The sequence below is a fragment of the Octodon degus genome, unplaced genomic scaffold (genome assembly GCF_000260255.1).
Source record: "Octodon degus isolate 3935 unplaced genomic scaffold, OctDeg1.0 scaffold00017, whole genome shotgun sequence".
In the NCBI taxonomy this organism is placed as follows: Eukaryota; Metazoa; Chordata; class Mammalia; order Rodentia; family Octodontidae; genus Octodon; species Octodon degus.
Window position 1 is genome coordinate 6,398,416 of NW_004524593.1, and position 23,355 is coordinate 6,421,770.

The 23,355-nt window shown below is 43.6% G+C and overlaps 1 protein-coding gene and 1 pseudogene across 1 annotated transcript in view; one reads left to right on the forward strand and one right to left on the reverse strand.

The window, feature by feature from the left end:
* Window positions 1–1,255: 1,255 nt before the first annotated feature.
* Window positions 1,256–2,182, reverse strand: LOC101590012 (annotated as a pseudogene).
* A 4,045-nt stretch (window positions 2,183–6,227) lies between these two features.
* The window catches only part of Fmn2 (formin 2), a 402,068-nt gene continuing 384,940 nt past the window's right edge, over window positions 6,228–23,355 (forward strand). Inside the window, exon 1 of the mRNA XM_023710382.1 lies at window positions 6,228–7,779. Coding sequence (XP_023566150.1) covers window positions 6,228–7,779 — 1,552 coding nt within the window. The remainder of the gene's footprint in view (window positions 7,780–23,355) is intronic.

Below are 23,355 nucleotides of genomic sequence, written 5' to 3' on the forward strand. Positions count from 1 at the left end.
ATGCAGTTGGGTGAATTCTTCTGTGTCCCAGTAAGTTCTGCCTTCAAGTCTCTGATTAGATCGATTACCTGGGAGATATAATTTTGCTTTCTTCATCCTTTCAGTCATTCAGTAAACAGTTATTAGCTGTCAGCCAGGAGGGGCTTTATCATGAAGCGGATGTTTCAATCCCAGCCTTCTGTCCTCTTTTGCTGGATCATTCACAGTGGGAGGCACTGTCCTGTGTACTCTGCTTAGCAGCTCACCCTCCCTTTCAACACCAAAAATATCTCTAGACAATGCCAGTGTCCCCCGAGAGCAAGATCATCACCCTAGTTGAGAGTGATTGATGATAATGGTGGGGGGACCAGATGGGAGCTGGAGGTAGGAGGGTGGCAGCAGGTGTGTCAGTTGGGATGGAAAATGCAAATAGGTTACAGAGACCACAGGAGGAAGGACAGCGAGTTCTACAGTGGTGCTGAGTCCTGGCACTTGTGGGGGAGGCGGTGCTAACTCTGCCTGGGCAACTGAAGTAATCGTGGTGGTCTAATAAACATTGAAGGATGAATTGGCATGCAAAGGAAGAGAGGTTGAGTTGAGTTTTGGGTGTGTAGGGGTAGGGTGTGCCCCAGGAAGTGGGTTCAGGGTCTAGGAGAGCAATCAGGACTAAAAGGGGGTGGTGAGAGCAACAGCTTGGCCATTTTGTACCCCCTGGTTTAATAAGGACTTGTTTATTATGAGAAAAAAGATCGCAAACATCAGGTGTTCACAAAAAATAACTCTCAGTATCAACTTTAGAAAACAAAGACTATGACACTCCTTTTTCTAGAGGATGTGTTTGATATGCTCTCATTCACAAAGTTACATTGTTACATTTGTGTTTAACAGCCCCACAAAGTGCTTGGTGTGGGGTGACACATATACCTCTTAACTCAAAGCTGCTTTCAGATGCCACAACTAAATGAGATTGCCTGTGCTTTTAGGGAAGCAACTACTGATGTTGTATAAATGGAAATAGCCCTACTGCCTGCATAATGAGAGATTATTGTGTGGACAGCTTATAAAAAACCATACAACCTTTTATTGTTATGTCATAAAGAGGTGTCAGAATTAAAAAGCAAAAATTACAGAAGACAACAAGACTAGGAGCATCAAAGGAAGTGGAAATGGTACTAGGTAGAGGGCAGTTATAAACATGGTGGGACACAGAACAGCGAGCACATGCTGAAGACACTAGGGGAGAGGATCTGATGAAACTTTGATCTTAGACAAACTCCTAGGTAAAGAAATAAGGGGATAAGACTTCTGAACCCCACTTTGGGCTGAAGTCATCCTTGCCTTTGGCACTGCCTCTGTCCTCCTCTCCTTCCTCAGCCTCTTTTTCGTCATTCTTGATCAATTCTAGCTGGTCCTCCGCCTGATCATTATCATCATCATCATCCAGTTGGTCCCCCTCCTCAGCAGAGTCATGCACAACACCCCCAGACTCCATCTTTACATAGGTCTCATCTTCTGGGAGGTGCTGGTCTGCTCCTCTTTGGACTTAACATTCGTCACCTCCACTGCTTATTTGCTCTGCTCCTTTTCAATTTTCTATGGGCTTTCCAGTAAAGAATCCACTTTTTGTTTTATCTGGCTCAGCTCCTTCTTAATGGCCTGAAGGTCATCACCTTTCAACTTTCCAGACTTGGACGAAGATCCCCACTGGCCACTCTTAGAAATGAAGCCACTTTTGCCTCTTTGGGAGGTGTCTCCTGATACATGCTGATGTTTTGAGGGTACTACAGCCCATGCAATAGGAGGAGAAGGAGGAACACGTGCTGGGTGACTGTACATCCTGTCATAATAATCATGTTGAATCATAGTCCAAGTCAAAAAAGGAGCTGTACAACCCCCCTGCAGATCATTTCATACCTACTTTTCTTCTGTTAACTTTTGGTTCTGCAGCCAGATTACTATCTAAAACCTGGCCAGCAATCATTCTGCCATCCTCTCCAGCTACAGCAGCCTGGGCATTTCTCTCATTAACGTACTGGACAAAGGTAAAGCCCTTATGAATGAAGCAACCCCCCACAATTTTGCCACACTTTGAGAAGATGACACCCACAAGAGACTTCTTCACCACAAGAGTGTTCAGATTCCCAATGAACACACGGGAATTCATGGAGCAAGGATCTGTCTTGTTGGTAACACTGCTAGCCATCGTGTTTGAAGATAAAGTTGCTGACAGTGACAAAAACTGTAGCTGAAGATAAAAAAAAATCTCACAGGGGATGGGCGAGAGAAGAGCCTCCATTCTGAATCTCCTGCTCCCAGGTTCTATGTGGAGTTGACTGCTGCTCGAAGTCAGGATACAGCAGCAACCGCTCAGTCTCTGTCTCTTCGTGAAATCCATCTTGGCCATTGACAGCAGGATGACAAAAGGGTTGTCATTTTTAAAGAAGATCACTTTGCTGAAGAAAAAGATGAGTTGGAGAATTAGAATCCATTCCACTTATGCCAAGCACACAAAAACAATGCAGGCCTTCAAAAAACCAATTATCAAAGACATTTCACTATATTTTATGGTTTTTGGGGTGCTGGGGCTCAAACCCAAGGCAGTGCACAAGCTCAGCAGGTGCTGTACCACTGAGCTACACCCCCAGACTCCATCTAGTGTTTACTGAATGCTAGCTATTGCATGATTTTAATTACAAAAAAAGATAAGAAATTCACAGATTCTTGAAACTTGCTTTCATTTCCAACATTTTTGTATGAAAAATTTCAAACATACAGAAAAACTGACCCTCCCATGTGCCTACCAAGTAATGACAGTTGACAATTTATTAAATTTCTTTTGTCATATAACTGTCCATGCAGTCATTAGGACATTTTTATTTTTGATGCATTTTAGAGTAAGTTGCAGAGATTACGTGCTTACCACATTGTTGCAGCCTGCCTGTGAAATAAAATTCAATATTTGCCTAAAGTTTGCCAACCTACACTTACTAATTTTATCTTTTACTTTTATTGATCTATTTATTTAAGGACCGTTCTGGGGGTCCAACTCAGGGCCTCGAGTATGGTCGGCACACCCACGATCACTAAACAGTATTCCCACCCCACTAATTTTGTTTAACGTTCATATGCAATTCCCTTTTCTGGAGGAGTAGCACTGCATCTTATGCTGTGTGCAGTTTTTGTGAATTTTGTGGGCTGCTAACAGTGAAAACTTTTAACAACAACTCCAATAAACTACATCTTTTAGCACAGGGGTGGATCGCACTTGCCCACTTGTCTTCTATATCCTGACACATAGGATGTGGCTGTGTACAAGGGAGAATCTCTAATAATCTGTTACCTATATTTTTCCAGCCCCAAATATGATGTGTGTGTGTGTGTGTGTGTGTGTATGTGTGCACGCACCCACTGCTGCTAATCAAAACCTAAGCATGTTCTTTACCACTGAGCTACATGACAAGCCCTTTTACTCTTCCTTCATCAAGTGGAGTTAAGCTTGGCCCGTTGTCTTAGTTACTTTCTTATTGCTGAGACAAAGTACCCGACCTCCAAAATTAAGGGAGGAAGAGGTTGTTTACCTCACAGTGTGGAGGTTTCAATCCATAACTGGCTGGCTCCAAGGCAGGGTGGCACATGGCAGAGGGACAACAGTTTAGTGCAGTGGAAGATGGCAAAAGCAACAGAAGAGAGTTCTGTCCCTTACACTGTGTCTGACCTACTGGGATTAGGACTGTGCCAGTTCAATCAGTGGACTGATTTGGCAATCACCCACCCTAATCTCAGTTTTGCACTATGAATCACACACTGAAAAAACCCTATGACCACATGAGGCTTTAGGGGGACATCTAGACACAAACCATAACAGCCACGTCCTAGGCATCTTTGAGATTGCCAAGTACCAACTAAATGTTAAGGGATGCTTTGGCAAATCTTTGCAGCTTTATAACATCTGTGTCTGTCCTCTAAAGAGTAAATGATGCGGAGCTGTTACAAGAATTTGGGACCTGAGTTTGTGAGCTCAAATATCACTTTTTGTTGCTACAAGAATGTGGACAAATCTCTTGGCCCGTCTGAACTGAGTTCAGGTGTTAATTATTACTGGGGTGAGCATGGCTATCTGAATTTGATGCCAGACTCTTACGGGTTTCACATGAGCCTCTGCATGTACTTTGGCTTTGTCGACTGTGACCTGCTGGCACAACGGACACCGGTGGTTTCAAATTCAATGGATGTGAAAATCCAGCACCTCTACCCCTGCCATCTTCTCTCTTGTCTTCTGAACTTCTAGAATATGTCACCGAAGATAGGAAAATAGTAAGGGAATAAATAGTTCAGAATCAAAGTTGTTTTGTTAAAGAAAGAGCAGGGATCAAGATTCCAAGTCTCTGGGCATTGAAAGGAGCAGAAAATTCTAATATCCACAGGCAAATTGTGCCCTGGGGGAAGCCTGGCTTCTAGAAGAAACAAGAGCAATGAAGTGAAAGAGGTGAAACAAAGGCTTTTCAAGCACTCCGGAATTGCTTGGAGACTGGGTTATTACCCTGGCAAAGTTATTAAAGTTGATTTCTCCAAGTCCTTTCCTCAAAAGGGTCACCTAAGGATAACTGGCTACCTCCCCTGTGGTTACATTTACTCTTAAAATCAGAGTTTAAAATAAGCTAGTAACAATTGCTCCATGTGCCTCTCACTCACAGACTTACGGGACCAACTTTTTGTTTTCATGAAGGTGCCTAAGGAGAGAAGTTTAAAATGTTGGCTGATCTTTGGCAAAGGGAGCTTGCACTTTTGCTTGCCACATTTAAATTGCATTATATAATATGAGCTACTTTGTCCTCCTCTGGGTATGCTTTAAAAAATACCCAGTTAATCCAAGTTATTCCATATTTCCAAAGCAATTAGCATGAACTTTTAACAAATACTTGCAACGTTTGTTGGTGAATGCCAATGTTACCTTACTGAGTGGCGCTTTTTTCAATACCAATAATGTTAAAAAAAATACTTTGGAAAAGTAAGTAAATTTAATAGTTAAAATACTAACAAAATTTACAAGGAGAAAAAGTGTTTGCATGAATACTAAGGCAAGAAAGTTAGGAAGCCCTGGTAAAAGACAAACTGTACCTGGGACTTGCTTGGGAAAATGTGGTTAATAGCATAATATCTGATTCTGCCTTTGTGCGGAGGGTGTTTCCTTTTTGTCTTTTTCCTCTTTGTACGGGGCCACAACAGTGACATGTTTAATATTGATGAGTTTGACCTCCTGGGAGGTATAGTTTAAGCACCAAACCCTTTTTGAATACAAATGCTGTTTAATTTATATGGTAAACACATAGAATTTTAGAGATTAGCATTTTAATCAACCCTAATCTCAGCATTTTCTGCTTCCTCTACCTCTTTATTTTTTTCCTGTGCGCCGCCTCCCCCACCCCCCAAAAAACCCCAACTTTGATCAGCCAACTTTGGAGATGACAGCTAAGGTTTCCCCGGGGAAGCAGGGTCTGTGAAACCCAGCTCAGCGCCTTGGTAGTAACCTTCCCTAAACCATATGCTCCAGCACGTCGGAGTGCTCCAGTAGACGATCAATTATTCAAGAAACAGAACAGCTCATTCATTTAACAAATATTAAGGGAGCCCGAAGAAGCAGGCAGATGGGTGTGTGCACGTGTATAAACGGCCGTGATATTGTATTGTGGCACTTCCAAACTGGAGCTTGGCTTCGGCCCCCTTCCCACCCCAGTCTGAAATCGTCTAATTATCGGTTGAATTTTGTCTTCGCAGGTCTGGGAGCTCTGAACTTGCGGGTGCATCTCCCGACCGACGCGCTTCGTGAGGGGGCGTCCATGCATTCGATCTGCACCGTGGAGATTCAATTCCCCGAGATCCAGGAAACGGTTTTCGCGCCTGAGTTCGGCACCGAGCTGCTAGGGGGTGGCGGGCGCTGGGCTGGGCCGGCGCTGCGTCGGGCGCTGCCATTGGCGGGCGCGGCGCGCCGCACTGAGCATGTTCGCGCCCCGCCGGCTCCCGGCCGCAGCCGCAGCCGCAGGGACAGCGCGCGCGGGAGCCGCCGCGCATTATGCAAAGCGGCCGCAGATGCGAGCTGGGCCAGCCGCGCGCTCGTCAGCCTTGTCTCCCCGTGGCCAGTCCAGCTGCCTGATTCGCTCGCGAGGTTCCCCTGGCCCGGGCCGGGGGCCGAAGAGGCCCGCAATGGCCTGAGTTCCCCGGGCGCGGCGGCGCGGCGGCGGGATTGCGACATGGGGAACCAGGACGGGAAGCTCAAGAGGAGCGCAGGTGATGCCTCGCACGAAGGCGGCGGCGGCTGCGCCGAGGACGCGGTGGGGCCCAGGGACACAGAAGCCGCTAAGAAGGGCAGCGGGAGCAAGAAGGCGTTGGGCAAGCACGGCAAGGGGGGCGGCGGCGGCGGGGAGTCCGGGAAGAAGAAGAGCAAGTCGGACGCCCGGGCCTCGGTGTTTTCCAACCTGCGGATCAGGAAGAACCTGTCCAAGGGGAAAGGCGCCGGCGGGTCCCGTGAGGATGTGCTCGACTCCCAGGCCCTGCAGACCGGGGAGCTGGACAGCGCTCACTCCCTGCGCACCAAGACCCCGGACCTCAGCCTGTCGGCGGATGAGGCTGGTCTGTCGGATACCGAGTGTGTGGACTCCTTCGAGGTGACCCGGCCGGGTGGTCCTAGGCCTCCCGAGGCTGGGGCAGGGGTACAGCAGGTCGCTGAGGATTTGGAAGCCGCCGCAGGGGCGCAGGATGGACAAAGGACCAGTTCGGGCTCAGACACGGACATCTACAGCTTCCACTCGGCTGCGGAGCAGGAGGATCTGCTTTCAGACATCCAGCAGGCGATCCGCCTGCAGCAGCTGCAGCAGCTCCAGGACGGCCAGGAGCCTGCAGCGACCCCCACCGCCGCCTCCGCTGCGCCCGGGGCCTTCCTGGGCCTGGAGCGGTTCCTACAAGGACCAAGCGGCGAGGCTGCGGAGGCCCCGGGCGGTCCACGCACCGAGCAGGCGCCGCCCGCGCCCCCCGCCCCGCCCAAGCGCCAGGCTCCCCAGCCCCCGGCGCGGCCCCCAGCTCAGCCCCAGTCCCCCAGCAGCCGCCGGACCTCCGAGACGCCTGGCGTCCCCGCGGCCCAGGCCCCCGCTGCAGACTCGCCCTCGTACACTGCCTTCCCGTTCCCCGGGGCCGGGCCGGGGGAGTGCGCGGACGCAGCCCCGGACACGGATGAGGAGGTCGAAGAGGATGCTTTTGAGGACGCCCCCCGGGGCTCTCCAGCGGAAGACTGGGCCCCAGTGGGGGAAGAGGCCCCGCCGGGGCCGGGGCCAGAGCCGGAGGAGCGGACACGAGGTCCTGGGGTCCCCGCTGCGGCCGCCTCCCTGCCCGGGAGCCCCGCGCCCAGCCCGCGCTGCCCCAAGCCCTATCCGCTGATAGCCCCCTGCTACATCAAGACCACCACCCGGCAGCTCAGCTCGCCCAACCACTCCCCGTCGCAGTCCCCCAGCCAGAGCCCTAGGATCAAGAGGCGACTGGAGTCCTCCGTGAGCCGGGGGTCCAGACCCGCCCTAGCCTCTGTGGTCGCCCCGGCAAAGAAGCAGCGGGCGGACGGGGGCCTCGCCGCTGGCCTCAGCCGCTCTGCCGACTGGACCGAGGAGCTAGGCGCTCGTTCTCCCCGGCCGGGAGGCTCAGCTCACCTGCTGGGGCGCGGGCAGGCTGCAGATGGTGGCGGGGTGACCCCCGCGCTGGCTGCTAAGGCGTCCGGGACGCCGGCGACTGCTGACGGCTTCCAGAACGTGTTCACAGGTGAGCGCGCCCGCGGCCGGCCTCCAGGTGGCAGGTCGTCTGCCAATCAGGGCCTTCCCCATGCCACCCGCCTGCTGCGGGGAATCCTACCTGGCCCTGGCCTCAGTGAAATGCCTTGGACTGACTGGCTAGTTCGCTCTTCCTTACCTAGTGATAAAGGGAGCAGTTTGGGAGTGTCTGTTCCTACTCACCGCGAGAAAGGGCAGCTCTGCTGAATTCCCCCAAATATTCACAGTTCTTCAGTGCTATGGGCGACTCCTGGCAGACTCCCTTGCGCCTCGTTAGCTAAGCCGTATTTTATTTCCTGCTTCCTGACCCCACAGAACTAATAGAGCAAGTGTTTTCCATCCTTTTTTTTTAAGGGTTTATTTTGGAGATGTGTCATTCCACTACTCTACAGAGGTGATCTCTGACTGCTTGCATGTGTATGTATATGTGTGTATGTGTGTGAGTACACATGTGCATGTCTACATGCAATGTATTATTTTTGTCTTGCAGCGGATTAACTGGGTACCATTACTTTCTGAAGTTGAGCTGTGACTCCTTTTTGCTAATACAGGCACAACCGGTGTGTGCTATTAGAAAAAACATAGTAGAACAGGGATGCTTTCATTTGGCTTCCTGGTCCAATCAGATTGGGCTGTAACCAGGAAGTAGGAAAGTTGAGAAGGCCTAAAGGCATCTTGTGGTTCAATTGATCCCTCTCTTAGCGTTGGTGATGGTCTCTTACAGCTAAAACACAGTCAAAGAGCCAAGTTTATGATGGTAAAAGTCAGGCAGTATCATGAGTTTTTCCTTTCCTACAGGCTGATGGGTCTCCAGGCCCTGCCTAAGTGTCTGTTTCCTGTATACTACTCTTAATTAAAAAGTGACATAGAGTGTTAGAATAGGAAAAAAAAATTGTCAGTATTGATAGGTTTGTGATCAATATTTGAATGTCAGTTTCAGATGGAATTTCAAAACCTTATATTATTTACTAAAGATGCTATCTGTAAAACATCACTTGGATGAAATTTCTCAATGAGGACAACTTCTTAGTTGGCTAGATGTTGTTCATGTTGTGCTAGCTACTCTTATTGGCTACATATTCATTTTCATCTATGGACTTTTTTATTTTGCATTTATAGAATCTTTAAAAGTAGCTTCTTTACATGAGAAGCTCTGTTTCTTCCCTCCCTTTTCCTTATTATACAGATTCAGTTAAAAGGATATTTATAGTCTTCAGTGCATTAGATAAATTGTAAAATCTAAAACTAAAAGAGCAAAATACACAAAAATGAGAGGCCATTTTTGATGTAAGAAGATAGGAACATTCTTGAGTTTCTTTTTGGAGTCCAGGGGATTGAACTCAGGGCATTCAATCCTTGTGTGTGCAAAGCACCGGTCTACTTCTCAGCTCCATCTTTGTGAGTTCAGTGTTGGTGAGAAATCATGGATTTTCTCACTGAGTCTCATTCATTGACCGTTTTCTCAAAATGATTGTTCACCATTACTATGATTTTTAATGATTAGTATTAATAATTACTATTTCTAGTAGTAGAATAAGACTTCAAAAAGTTGTTTCATTCATTTAGCACACACATACATCAACACACACATGTAAACACACACACACACACACAGGACAGCCACATTGTGCCAGAAAATATGCTAGATGGTAGATGTCACATAGACTTTTTTTTTCCTGGTGCTGGGAATGTAACCCCGGGCCTCAGGCATGCTGGGCAAGCACTTTGCTATGAACTCTGCATCTCCAGTCTGATACGTAGACTATTGAATGATGGGAAAGTTCCACTAAGTGAAGAGGAGACAGCAGTAAGTACCACACAGGGTATACGCTTATCAGTCACAGTAAGGTGCTTGCCTGGCATGTGCAAGAGCCTGCAATGCATTCCTGACATGAGAAGAAAAATAAAAGGCCAGCATATAAGAATCCGTATCTAGTTATATATCTGCCTCTGGATATGTAGGGCAGGGTCCTACGAACATCAAGGATATGGTGGTTTGTCTCTGGGGGAACGGGCGAGCTTGTCAGATGAGGACTGCACAGAGTTTTGAAACATCATAGGGCCCTAAATAAATTGAAATTTTTTATTTTATTTTTTTAATAAGTTGAAATTTTGTTTCCTTTTAAAAAACATTCCTGAAACTTGCATATCCTTTTATTAGTACCATATTTTGAAATTTGAAATTTCATGTCATATAGGAGTTATACCTGGCTTTTATTGATCTCTCCATTCTCCATACAGATTTTCCTTTTTGTTGTTGTTCATACTGAGGATTGAATCTAGGGCCTTCACGCTGAGCTATATCCCAGCACACTTCAGTTTTTATTTTGAGATAGGGACTGGCTAAGTTCTTAGGCAGGGCTTGAATTCAAAATCCTCTTGCCTTAGCCTCCCCAGCTACTGTAGGTATGTGCAAAACCCTGCCTGGCTTTCCAAGCAGATTTTTAAAAAAATTATTATTATTGTGTGTTGTAAAAGCTCAGGGTTAGTTGTTTTCATATGGACATTAGCTGTTTTATATTTGATAGTTGGATATAGCAGATACATTTTTGTGTTTCAGCTTCTGTACATTAATCTCCTTTATTCAGCATTGGTCAGGGGGAAAAAGTAGATTTGACTTAATCCATGACTGTGAAGAAATGGAGATAGAAGAAGAGGTGAAACAACTTTCTCAAGGTCATTCTGTGATTCTTGCAGCGACAGAACAGGAAGTAGAAGCCCAGTCTTCTGATTCATGTCTGAGTCCTCTTGCTTGTTCTTGTTGAGCACTGTAAGGAAATACACAGGAAGAAACCTATTTTATACTGTTATAACATCTACCTAAGGCATCTTCCTCTGATGGGATATTTTCGATGGCAGTTGAAAATATATACTCCTTCATGGTTGAATCTGGCCTTCCTTGGACCAAATGAAAGGTCCTTGTTGGCCAGAGTGAATCAGGTTTTTAAAGGAAGCTTTCATGGAAACTCTTGGAGTAGTGGAAGAGATCCAGATTGACACAGGCCCCGTTTCTCAGCTGTTGACTCTGCCCTTGTCATCTGCCACCACATTTGCTTCTTTATCACACCCTGCTATTCTATGGGTGTCTTGGAAGTTACAAAGGGCTTGGGGAGCACTAGTTTTGTCCTTAGGGAGCCAGTTCTTTGGCCTTGATCATGCGTGTGGTTGGATCAATTAATGGCCAGCTGCTTCGGAAGCAGGTGATTGTTATACATATCTATGGGCTTCCCTAAACTTTCTTTTTAAAAAGTCTTTAAACCACAGAATGAGAGCTGTCAGCACAGCAGGAAAGAACAGATGTTCCTGCCTTTTTATTGCCTCTCAAATGTAGGGAGAATATTCTGGTGAAAAGAAATTTCTATTTCATATGTTTTCTTTTGGGGAGATACAAAAATATTAGCAAGGAGAGAGACCAAAACATTATCTTGTTTAGCTGTTATAAAATTGACCATACCTTATGCCATTGCTTTTTACAAATATCACAATTAATTTGTTCAAAATACATTTCCCATGTTTAATAGAAAAAAAACAAAAGTTTTTTTTTTTTTTTTTTTTAAACCGAAGTGTTTCCAACTCATGGCCCTGGATAGCTATGTTGCCTTGTTTGTTTTTGGTCTTTTTTGATTTTACTGTGTACTTTTGATTGAATTGTTTTTTTAGGGGAGGTTTATTTTTTGTTTTTGGTGCCGAGAATTGAACTTAGGACTTCCAGCTTGGTATGTAAGCATCTTACCACTGAGCCAAATCCCCAGCCCCGGCCCTGGATAGCTGTGAATATGGGCACACAAGATTGTAAACTTGTAACTTGAGATGATATTTAATGATAGTTTTTATGCCTGGATTGCACAGCAGTTGAGGTTGGTGGGTGTAGGTGACAGCACTGCACTATGTAGGGGCGGTGAAGTGTGGTGCTAACTGTGCCTCCTGTGCCTGCCACACAGCCAGTCTCATGGAAGCCACCTGCGTCACACATTCCTGGGTGAGCGGAGTGCGGTGGTGATTGATAATAGGACTTCAAGCCACCTACAGGGTGGCCTGTGGAATGGGGTGTTCATTGTTCCTAACAGACATGTAAGCTTTCTTATTTAAGTATTAAACATGGCTCATGCTATTTTGTACTTACTAAGGTGAATATCAGAAGGGACTTTTGTGACATGCATATATATCTACGCAGTCTCGGACAGCCCCTCCTTTCTTAGTGCTGCCCGTGCATGCTTTACACATCGATCAGAGCAGAAGCGTGGTAGTAGAGGTTCCTCCGTGTGCTTGGTTTTTCTTTCTCTGTGTGTATGTGTGCGTGTGCGCGCGTGTGCATGTCTGATGTCTGCATCGTGCTCAGGATAGAGCCCAGGACCTTGCCCACGCGAGGTGAGTGTTCTAGCACTGAACGGTATCCCTAACTGCTAAATCACTTTGATAGGACACTTTCCAAAGTCAATTATGTGCTTATCTGTCTTTCTAAAAAGGCATGGTATAAAAATCGTATCTGTTTTAAAGAGTTTAATGTTGTCCTCAGGCACATCATCTTGTGAAAATGCTACTGATTCCCTCAACGGCTATTTCAGGCTGGAGGTTGGTGGAGTCAGTCTGCGATTTTTGGGCTTTATGTCCTTATGGCTTCTCAACCCTTCCTCGCTGTCAGCTGTCTACTCCTAGGGCTTGTTCTCTTCTCCAGCCCCTCCCTTCCCCTTATGATTCGATTTTTCTGGTCCATTTGCTACTGGCTTCCAAAGCATGGAATGATGAGTTCAGCTTTACTTCTTACGTTTCTACTAATGCCAGGCTCTATGCTGATGCGGCACATAATTTTCTCTAATCCTTCTGCCAGTCTTGAAGCTGTTTATTCTCAACTTTCCTACTAGCAGTGCAAGCCTTAGATAAGTGAAGCAACTTGCCCAGTGGCATTAAGCTAGTGAATGGCCCATTTGGGATTTAAAAAAACAAGTGCTTTTTTAATGTATGTACAATAGAACCAAGTGGATCGTTGAGCTCTTGGAGGGCTGCTTAATAAAGGGCTTGGGGTTGTGACTCTCATTTTGGCCTCTGAAGGTTACCTTGATTGTTGTATCAGTAAGAGGAAGGCTCCGCTCTAGCAGTGCACACTTGCTCCCCTGGCTTGGTAAGAAATCACTGTATTTTTTTTTTCAGAACCGGGGATTGAACTCAGGCCCTTGCGCTTGCCAGGGAAGCGCTCATTCTACTGAGCTGTCTCCTCGGCCCCCACTGTGTTTTTTAAGGTCAGGAATAGTCTGAGTTCCATCACTTGCAGAGGACAGAGGACAGATGTCCAGTTAATATCCAATAAATGGAAAAGTCAAAATTATCCCTAAGATTTATAATATCTAACTATAAAAGGAAAGGGGTTATAGAGGATGTCTTTTCCCCCAGTAAATATTGCTTTACTTGGTTCTATATATCAGAAGAGAATGTAACACCATGAATGAAAGACTGGAGACATTGTTTTAAAGTTATTTTAGTTTGGTCTAAAGTACCCTTTTTTTATTTGGTTGTTACAGGGTCTCACTATGCAGTTTGCACTCACAGTGATCCTGCTGTTTCCAGCCTTCCTAGGGCTGGGATTACAGGCATATGTCACTATACCAGGAGTTGGTGGCTGGCCCAGTGTGCCCTGGGTGTGGAGCTGGCCTGGCATGTGGTGCAGGGAATTGAACCATGGTCCCTGTGCTTGCCTATACAGGCGCTTTAGTCTGCTGAGCTATCTCTCTGGCCCCTGAAGCATCCTTTCTTATGGTTTCTTTTGAGATGGGTTCTCACTATGTTAGTCAGGCTGACCTTGAGTTCAGGCTCCTCCCTTGGCAGGCTCCTGGGTAGCTGCGGTTACAGGGAGACACCGCTGTGTCCTGCTCTAGTGCATGGTTGCCTTAGGTCTGTGCCTTGCATCGGAGTCAAGTCCCCCAGTAGCTTCAGGGATGGGTTTTAATAACGGCCTTCTGAGCTGAGGACTGGCCTAGTTTTAAGTACATTTAAGCATTTGGATATAAGCCATGAGTATCCGAAATAGAACAGATGCTTCCCATGCTTTTCCTTCTGATTCTATTAAAAAGTTGCTGAAAAATCTGTTGATGATGGTAGCAGTAGTTATCCCAACTAATATTATAATTATTATTAACATCCTAGCTTTGCGACCTAGCTAAGTGACTCTCAGATAATTTTTCCTGATATGTATTAAGATGAAGGAATAATTTTCCATTAGTAATGTGAAGGTTAAATGAAGCAGTGTGTAGAAGGCTCCTACCACTCCGCCTGCTACACAGAAGGCATTTAATTGGTGCTAATTACTTTTCTGTCCTGATTTGTTTTCTTAATAAACTTCATTGTTTAAAGTGGCCAGAGCCAAATCTGTTATAATTGAACCCAACTACTCTGAAGTTGCACAAAAACTTGGCAGGTTATAAATTGACCAGACACTAATTGAAAATTAATATTTATAGTTACTAGATTTTCTTTTTGTTTATTTGGGGGGATTTTTAAAATTTTATACGATGTTTTCTTTTTATATGATTGTAACATGTTTAATCATTTCATGGGGAATTTTGATTTTTAGGGGGTTTAGCATAAGGAAAGCATATGATGGGGGTGGGGCTGTGAGATTGGGGGAGGGGATGCTCTAAAGGGACGGATGGGGAAGTGGAGGCGGAGGCAGAGGCTGACACCCACAGTGTGTATGATTGGCACAGCATCTGGCCACAGCTGCCTGACTTGCCACCTTCCTCTCCCATGATCCTTTTCACAAATTCTTCTTTAGACAACTCACCTGCCCACTACTCTGTGAACGCACATGTCCATTGTCTAGTTTTGTCCTTTTGTTTTGCTGTTCTGCACTCTCAGAACACACGATTCATCTCTTGGTCTAGCATCTGGGAAAAGGCCTCTTCCATTTTCCCTGGTGTGCCCTTTCCAGCTAGACCTAACAGGCCGTCATCGCGCTGTCTCTGCGCTTACTGCCTGCACCGTACCGCACAGACTTCTTGCGTTTAAGGGGTCTTTCCATCTTCTTTCCTGCCAGAGCCCTCTGTCATCTCCTCCCCTCTCAACCTACCCATATTTATCTACTCTGCTTTGCTGTGCTTCAAAGGTCTTGATATTTATGTGTTTACAAATGTGTTTGAGGTGCTTACACAGGTGAGTTGGGCATCCAGGCCTCCTAATGGCAGCTAAAACTAGTTGAATTTAAGCTTGAAAATTGCTAATTTTGGGGGGCAGTTAAAGCTAATCATTTGCACTGAAGTTTGTGCAAATCAGTGGTAAAGGTGGAATGGGAACTCTGGCAGAAGATGTGTTGCTAGAACATCTATTCTGAAGGTTAATTTGAGAATCGTAATGATATTTCAGTCACTCTGAGCCTTTAGACGCTTGTGCATTTTTGAGCCACATTTCCTGCGTCAAGCATAAATTTTATCTGTAATGGTGAAAGAGGTGAAGTGAATAGAGAAAATTTGTTCCTCTCTTCTTTTTGCTTTTGTACTGTAAGTAATAAAGAACTTTAGAATTGAGAGACCATTAGTAAGAAACAAATAAGTGTTGCCTGTGAATGAATAGTTATCAAGTGTAATTTTATTTATTTATTTATTTTTTTTATTTTTATTTATTTGAGAGAGACAGAGAGAGAGAGTGTGTGGTGTGTGTGTGTGGCCAGCTCAGCCCACCAGGGGGCGGGGCTGGCTGGCATGTGGTGCTGGGGGATCGAACCGCGGTCCCTGATGCTTTGCCAAGCTTGTTCCAAGTAGGTGCCTTAGACCACTGAGCCATCTCTCCAGCCCCATCAAGTGTAATTTTAGCAATGGCTTTTCTATATTAAAAATATAAATGTATGGAAATATGATGAATCAGTTTGAAACTATAGTAATGCCAGGTAGTTATTAAAATTATAAGAACAAAGTGACAATAGATGGATGCTGTAGAAAGACGCTAACCAATTAATGGAGTCATTATGTGTTTGACAGATTCTTCACCTGGATAAAAAAGGGAGCAATTGATGCCTTCCACCTTTATAAAGCTGTATATTTGAGGGCTGGAGAGATGGCTCAGTGGAATAAGCGTTTCCCTGACAAGTGTAAGGGTCTGAATTCAATCCCTGGTTCCAAAAAAAAAAAAAAAAAAAAAAAAGCTGTATATTTGGTAAAAGGTGAAAAATAAAAATAATCCGACCCACAGTATCTACCCAAGTGGACTCTAATCAAGAATGTAAATGTAAAAGATAAAGTGATAATACAACACTAGAGAAGGGAGAATTTTTGTTACCTAAGAGTCAAAGAGACTTTCTGAAATGACAGAAACAGCACAAACCATAAGTTAGAAATAAAATGGGTTACATAAAATGTAAGTACCACTGTCCAAGTAAGCACATTACAAATTTTAAAGGATAAAAACTAATGGATGATATTTGCTATATAAAACCATTTCTCCATGTCAAGATTCAGTAATTACAATTACTGAAGAATCTACTCCAAATCTTTTAAATAGGAAGAGATATATTATAGCATATGAGTTAGGCTTATAGAATCTTGGTATGAATTAAAAGGCCCCAGATCTTTTTAGAAACTACTCACAAAACCACAACACAGGACTGAGCCACCAAAGACGCAGCCCTGTCCTCTGATCTTAAGTCCTGGGCCCTAAAAGCACACTTCTCCTGCATGGACCTGCCGCGCCCCATCCACAGCCCCCACAAGATTAGTGCCTGGACACGAGATCCTGCTAGCATTGCCCTGGAAGAGCCAGCTCCTCAGCTGTGATTGCCAGTAAAAATGATGGGAGTCTTAGGCCTGACCATGGCCTCTTATGTGTGGTACAAAGCTATAAACATAAATCACAGACCAGCAAGGGACTGTGAAATACATCACTTTTAAATTCATGACCTTTAATGAAAGGAAAGAAGACAAGCAGAAGACTTTGTATAATGTATTATTATATTCGTAATGTTGGCAATAGGATAAAATCTAGAATATATTAGGAACACCCATGAACAACAACAAAAATCAGGAAACCCTACAGAAAAATGTAAGAGGCTATGAACAGTCAATTTACGGAAAGGTAAACTCAAATGGAAAAAAAAAAAAAAAGCACATGTTGTCTCAAAAGCACTGGTCATCCCATAAGCACATAGTACAAAGTAGAACACTAACAACCTTCCCTCAGAGGAGTAGTGATAGACGATCCTGTGTTGGGAAATTACACAGAAGGTAAAGCTGTTCTGTGAAATGTGTTGCCTGCAGACTCAGGACAGCATCAGGTGTTTCTAATGTGGGCACGGACTATACTGAACAAACCCTTTCAGATTCATTCTCAGCAGTGAGAGTCATCTCCTACTCTTGGAGGAATTATAGGCTTCACATTTTTTCTTATAGTTTAACCTTCTGAGTGCAAGCACTGTTAAGTCTTTAACTGTATTTGTTCATGTTATGTTTTCAGTTCCCCTACTATTTTATATTCCCCTACTATTATATATTTATTTTTAATGTATTTGGTTGTTACAGGGTCTCACTACGCAGCTTGGACTTATAGTGATCCTCCTGTTTTCAGCCTCTCGAGCACTGGGATTACAGATGTGCACCGCTATGCCCAGACTCAGTGGTTGGCTCAGCTTGCCCTGGGGGTGGGCCTGGCATGGCATGTGGTGCCAGGGATGGACCTGTGCGACTTGCGCTTGCCTCAGCAGGCACTTTAGTCCCCTGAGCTATCTTGCTGGCCCCTATATGTATATTTACTTTTAGCGAGTCCATTTAGGAGTCCCTAATTTTTCTTAGGGAATAAAAAATTTTGAAAGCTCACTGGTTTTTAAAGTTTTATTGACCTTAAACTCATGCAGCTTGGTGAAGGCTATTAAGGAGCAGATGGACTAGAGTCAAACTGTTTCAAGATCATCTATAAATGCAATCTCTCTGGAGGGTTTGGTAAGAAGGAGTCTAGTGTTAAGATGCATTTTTTTTTCTTTTAAAAGAATAATAAAAGGAATGGGGTAACAATAGGGATCTCTTTTTAAAAAATTAATTAATTAATGTGTGTGTGTGTGTGTGTGTGTGTGTGGCCAGCTCAGCCCACCAGGGGGCGGGGCTGGCTGGCATGTGGTGCTGGGGGATTGAACCGCGGTCCCTATGCTTTGCTAAGCTTGTTCTAAGTAGGTGCTTTAGACCACTGAGCCATCTCACCAGTCCCAGGGATCTCTTTTAGAACACATTTTTTAAACTCTATGCTTATATATTGGCTGGATGCTTGGCTATTACAATTGCTGAAGACTTTAGTGTATGTTGTAAGAAGACACTTCCAAGTTAAATTGTGCTTTGTTTGTATATTAAGTTAGGTGATTATTCCCTACATATGTACGTATATTTTAGATTAATTTAATGTGCAAATAATATCATATGACCAAATATTCGTATATGCTTTATATAATAGGCACGATGTGGTTTAACCTACATTCAAATTGAATGCTCTGTAGCCTTTTCCTCTTCGTGCTCCATCTTTACTGTCCCTTGACCACCTAAATGTTCTGACTACTCTTCGGATGTCTCAGGTTCTTTCTCATATCACTGACAATATCCTCAGGAGGAAAAAAATAATCTCCATTCCGTGATATTTCTCATTTCATGACAAAACTCTCTTTATTTGTCCATACAGAACTCTTCATTTTGTCCCATGCCCACATTTTATTTCCTATTCTGAGATCCCCGTGGACATAAAAGACTGTTTTTGTGTATTTGGAAATGTGTGTATTGTAGTAAAATATGTGGTGTTTCTGTAAGTACAAATATAGCACTCTTAAAAAGCCAGATCCGCCTGCCCTGAGGGCGGAGCTGGAGCATCATGTGGTGCCGGGGATTGAACTGTGTCCCCTGCACCTGCCTAAGCTTGCCCTTTAGATTTAGACTGCTGAGTTATCTTGCCAGCCCCAAGTACTCTGAAATTGTAGACCTCATTTGTTTAAGTGTGACTGCCTTTGGAAAAAAAGTACAGATTTTTCTGGGTCAATTCTGAGCACCTTATTGCTTCTTATTGTTACACAGTATTCCAGAGGGACTGTTGACTGTTCTGCTGGCTTCTGCAACACCAGGGGGCACCGTTTGCCTTTTATGGTAGGCGCTTAACCTGCTTTTGTAGAACTGCGCAATGCTGTAGCTATGGATGTACTTCTTAGATTTTACTTAAACAGGCTGTGCAGTGACAACTGTCTAGATGCCCTCACTTCTCAGGCCAGCACAGAAAACACTGAGAAATGGGCTCATAAAGGGGTCCAATGTGAGAATTTTTTTGACATGTTTATGAAGGAGTGAGATTGCTCAGTCATACAGTAATGACATGCTTACTTTGTATAGGTGTGGTCAGATTAAATTCCAGAACATCTCCCCCAGTTCATATTCCATTTGCACAGTAAATTACCATTGTGTGCTTTGCACTACTCCTCTGAGGGAAGGTTGTTAGCGTTCTACTTTGTACTATGTGCTTATGAGATGACCAGTGCTTTTGAGACAACATGTGCTTTTTTTTTTCCATTTGAGTTTACCTTTCCGTAAATTGCCTGTTCATAGCCTTTTACATTTTTCTGTAGGGTTTCCTGATTTTTGTTGTTGTTCATGGGTGTTCCTAATATATTCTAGATTTTATCCTATTGCTAACATTAGGAATATAATAATACATTATACAAAGTCTTCTGCTTGTCTTCTTTCCTTTCATTAAAGGTCATGAATTTAAAAGTGATGTATTTCACAGTCCCTTGCTGGTCTGTGATTTATGTTTATAGCTTTGTACCACACATAAGAGGCCATGGTCAGGCCTAAGACTCCCATCATTTTTACTGGCAATCACAGCTGAGGAGCTGGCTCTTCCAGGGCAATGCTAGCAGGATCCCGTGTCCAGGCACTAATCTTGTGGGGGCTGTGGATGGGGCGCGGCAGGTCCATGCAGGAGAAGTGTGCTTTTAGGGCCCAGGACTTTAGATCAGAGGACATGGCTGCGTCTTTGGTGGCTCAGTCCTGTGTTGTGGTTTTGTGAGTAGTTTCTAAAAAGATCTGGGGCCTTTTAATTCATACCAAGATTCTATAAACCTAACTCATATGCTATAATATATCTCTTCCTATTTAAAAGATTTGGAGTAGATTCTTCAGTAATTGTAATTACTGAATCTTGACATGGAGAAATGGTTTTATATAGCAAATATCATCCATTAGTTTTTATCCTTTAAAATTTGTAATGTGCTTACTTGGACAGTGGTACTTACATTTTATGTAACCCATTTTATTTCTAACTTATGGTTTGTGCTGTTTCTGTCATTTCAGAAAGTCTCTTTGACTCTTAGGTAACAAAAATTCTCCCTTCTCTAGTGTTGTATTATCACTTTATCTTTTACATTTACATTCTTGATTAGAGTCCACTTGGGTAGATACCGTGGGTCGGATTATTTTTATTTTTCTTCACATAGTAGGAAAGTTTTTCCAGTACAATCTACTAATTTTACTCAGTGACTTTTAATATCACATTTATAGCATTCATACATACATATATAGATAGATTTGGAATTATATCTGTATATATCTATATATCTACATCTGTTTCTAAGGTTTCTGTTCTTTCCTTTCTTATATATTTTTCTGTGTTCAGCCTGTACCATATGGTTCTTATGATTATGACTTTGCAGCAAAGTAGCCTTTTTTTAAAATTGACTTAGTCCTGGATATGTACTTTATATGTAGTTGCCCATGTAAATTTAGAATAGACTATTGACTGTCTTTACAAGCCTAACAGCATTTGTTTGGATTTTTATTACATTGATAGATTAGGTTGAATATTGTTATCATTTTTATAATATCTAATTAAAGAATATGATGGACATCGTTATTTATTTAAATCTTTTTTAAGTCCTTTTATTATTCTTAAATTTAATTAAATTTTATTTTGTCCTTTGAGACAGCGTCTCACTATGTACTTCAGGCTGGCCTTGAGTTCACTTTGTAGCGCAGGCTGGTCTTGAACTCATACCAATCCTCCTGTCTCAGCCTCTGTAGTGCTGGTATTACAGGTGTGCTCCACCACTCCTGCCTTTAAATCCTTTTAGCAGGACTACAGCGGGTTTGTATTTTCTTTGCTGACCCAGTTTCTAGACACTTACTAATTTTATCCTTTATGTGATCGCTGTCTTGTTTTTGCATGACTTGTAGTTGTTAGGATAAAGAAATGCTGTTAGTGTTTTTCAGTTGTAAGTATTATAGGATTTAGCTTATGACTCTCTTTAAGCCTGAAGTTTATTCAGTAATATAAAGTCATGAGATTTTTCTTTTTTAAAATGTATTTGGTACAGGGTCTCACTGTGCAGCTCGGACTTGTAGTGATCCTCCTATTTTCAGCCTCCCCAGCGCTGGGATTATAGGCCTGTGCCACCATGCCCAGGCTAGTGGCCAGCTCAGCGTGCCTGGGAGCTGAGGGTCGAACCCTGGTCCCTGCACATGCGTAAGCAGGCACTTAGCCTGCTGAGCTATCTCACCGGCTCAAAGTCATGAGATTTTTGAAGCCAATCCTTTTATTATTTTTTACAGCACAATAATTTAAGCATAATCTCAGAACATATAATGAGCACTGGGTAAACTCTATTGAAATTATTATGGCTTTTCTTTCAGTGTTTTGTGTTACCAATTTTTGTAGACACTCCATGCTCTTTAGGGAATCATTATCCTAAACTCCAGAAACATTAGCATTCTAATGCAGGAATTTGTGTTGCTCATTTGACATTAATAAGAATCTTTCTGATCACTTTAAATACACCAAAAGCACTGTTGAAACAACTATGTAATGTTTTATCCAGTCAACAGCTATATTTGAATATCCATTATAGTTTTTATTTTTTCCAGAGTACTGGGATCAAATTCAGAGCTTCACATGTGCTAAGAACATACTCTACCACCAAGTCACATTCCTAGTCCTGTCGTTCACCTTTGCGCTGCATTTTATTTATTTTTTATTATTTATTTATTTATTTATTTATTTATTTATTTATTTTTTCTTTTCAAAGTTTTATTGATAAACATATAGCAATGAGACAGTTTCAAATCAATTCGGAAGTACAGTTTCAACAAATAATACACTGCATATATTCTTCTTAGTGGTTAATTGCTGTTGCGCTGCATTTTAAATACTTTCATGTGGTCTTTTGCCCACGGCACCCTTGCTGATTGAATGCTGCTCTTCCCCACACTTCATAATGCAATCCATCTTCACACTCATTGGATCCACTTGTATGGGTTTACCTTGTACATTAATGTTATTTCTTTTAAAGGATTTTTCTCCTGAAATTTCTTTTTCTTTCTTTCTTTCTTTTTTTTCTTTCTGTATTTTAGGGAAGGGTCTACAGGGTAATCAGGGTCTCACTACTAGATCAGAGTCATAGTGATCCGTCTGTTTACAGCTTCCCAAGAGCTGGGATTGGAGGCGCACACCACCATGCCCAGTCTCAGTTGCTGTCTCAGTGCGCCCCAGGGTCAGGGCCAGCATGGCAGGCCTGGGGATCAAACCCCCTGGCCCCTGTGCCTGCTTGCAGGCACTTTAATCTGCTGAGCTATTTGGCCTGCCCTTCTCCTGAAATTTCTGTAGATTTTCATTTGAACATTGTTTTGTTCCATGATTAAAAAAACAAAAACAAAAACAAAAAAACCCCACAACAACTGAAGCCAGGTGTGGTGGTGAGTGCCTGTGGTTGCAGGGGCTTGAGGATCGGTTGGGCACAGGCATTCAAGACCTGTGTGAACACGAGGGCAAGACCCCATCTTTGACAAAGTCTGCAGCCTGTCATTATGTTCTCAAAAGTTGGGGCTGGCCAGATACCTCAGCGGATTAAAGTGCCTGCTCAGGCAGACGCAGGCACTGGCATTCAATCCCTGGTGTGCTGGCCCTGCCTTGGGATGCCTTGAGACACAATTGAGACTGGGCGTGGTAGCACATGCCTATTATCCTAGCACTTGGGAGGCTGAAAACAAGAGAATTACTACAAGTCTGATCTGTGTACTGAGACCCTGTAGACTCTGTATTAAATACATTGACAAAAATTTTAAAAAAGTAGTAGGTAGTCATTGGCATCACTGTCATGTATGTTCTAGGATAGTTTGGGGCAGTTATTTTGGAGGGTTTGGGGGATGGCGATCAAACTTAGGGATATGTGCACGCTAAGTTTGCATTCTACTACTGAGCGATGCCCGCTGCTCAGTTGTATTAAGGTTATCACATTTATCTATTTATTTTGTCATTTAAAAATTATTTATTTATTTGCTTGGTACAAGGTCTCACTATGCAGCTTGGACTCATAGTGATCCTTTTGTCTCAGCTTTCTCAGCGCTGGCACTATAAGTATGTGCCAACACACCTGGTTTTGGTGCCCAGATTCTGGGGCTGGCACAGCATGTGATCCTGGGGATTGAACTTGGGAACTTTTATTTGCCAGACAGGCCCTTAGACCACTGAGCTACCTCCCAGGCCCTATTTTGTCATTTTTAGCTTTTGATTGGTTTTAACTGCAGGATTTCTCTTTTGACTTCCCCAGGGGAAAAAATCCATCATAGAAACCTTG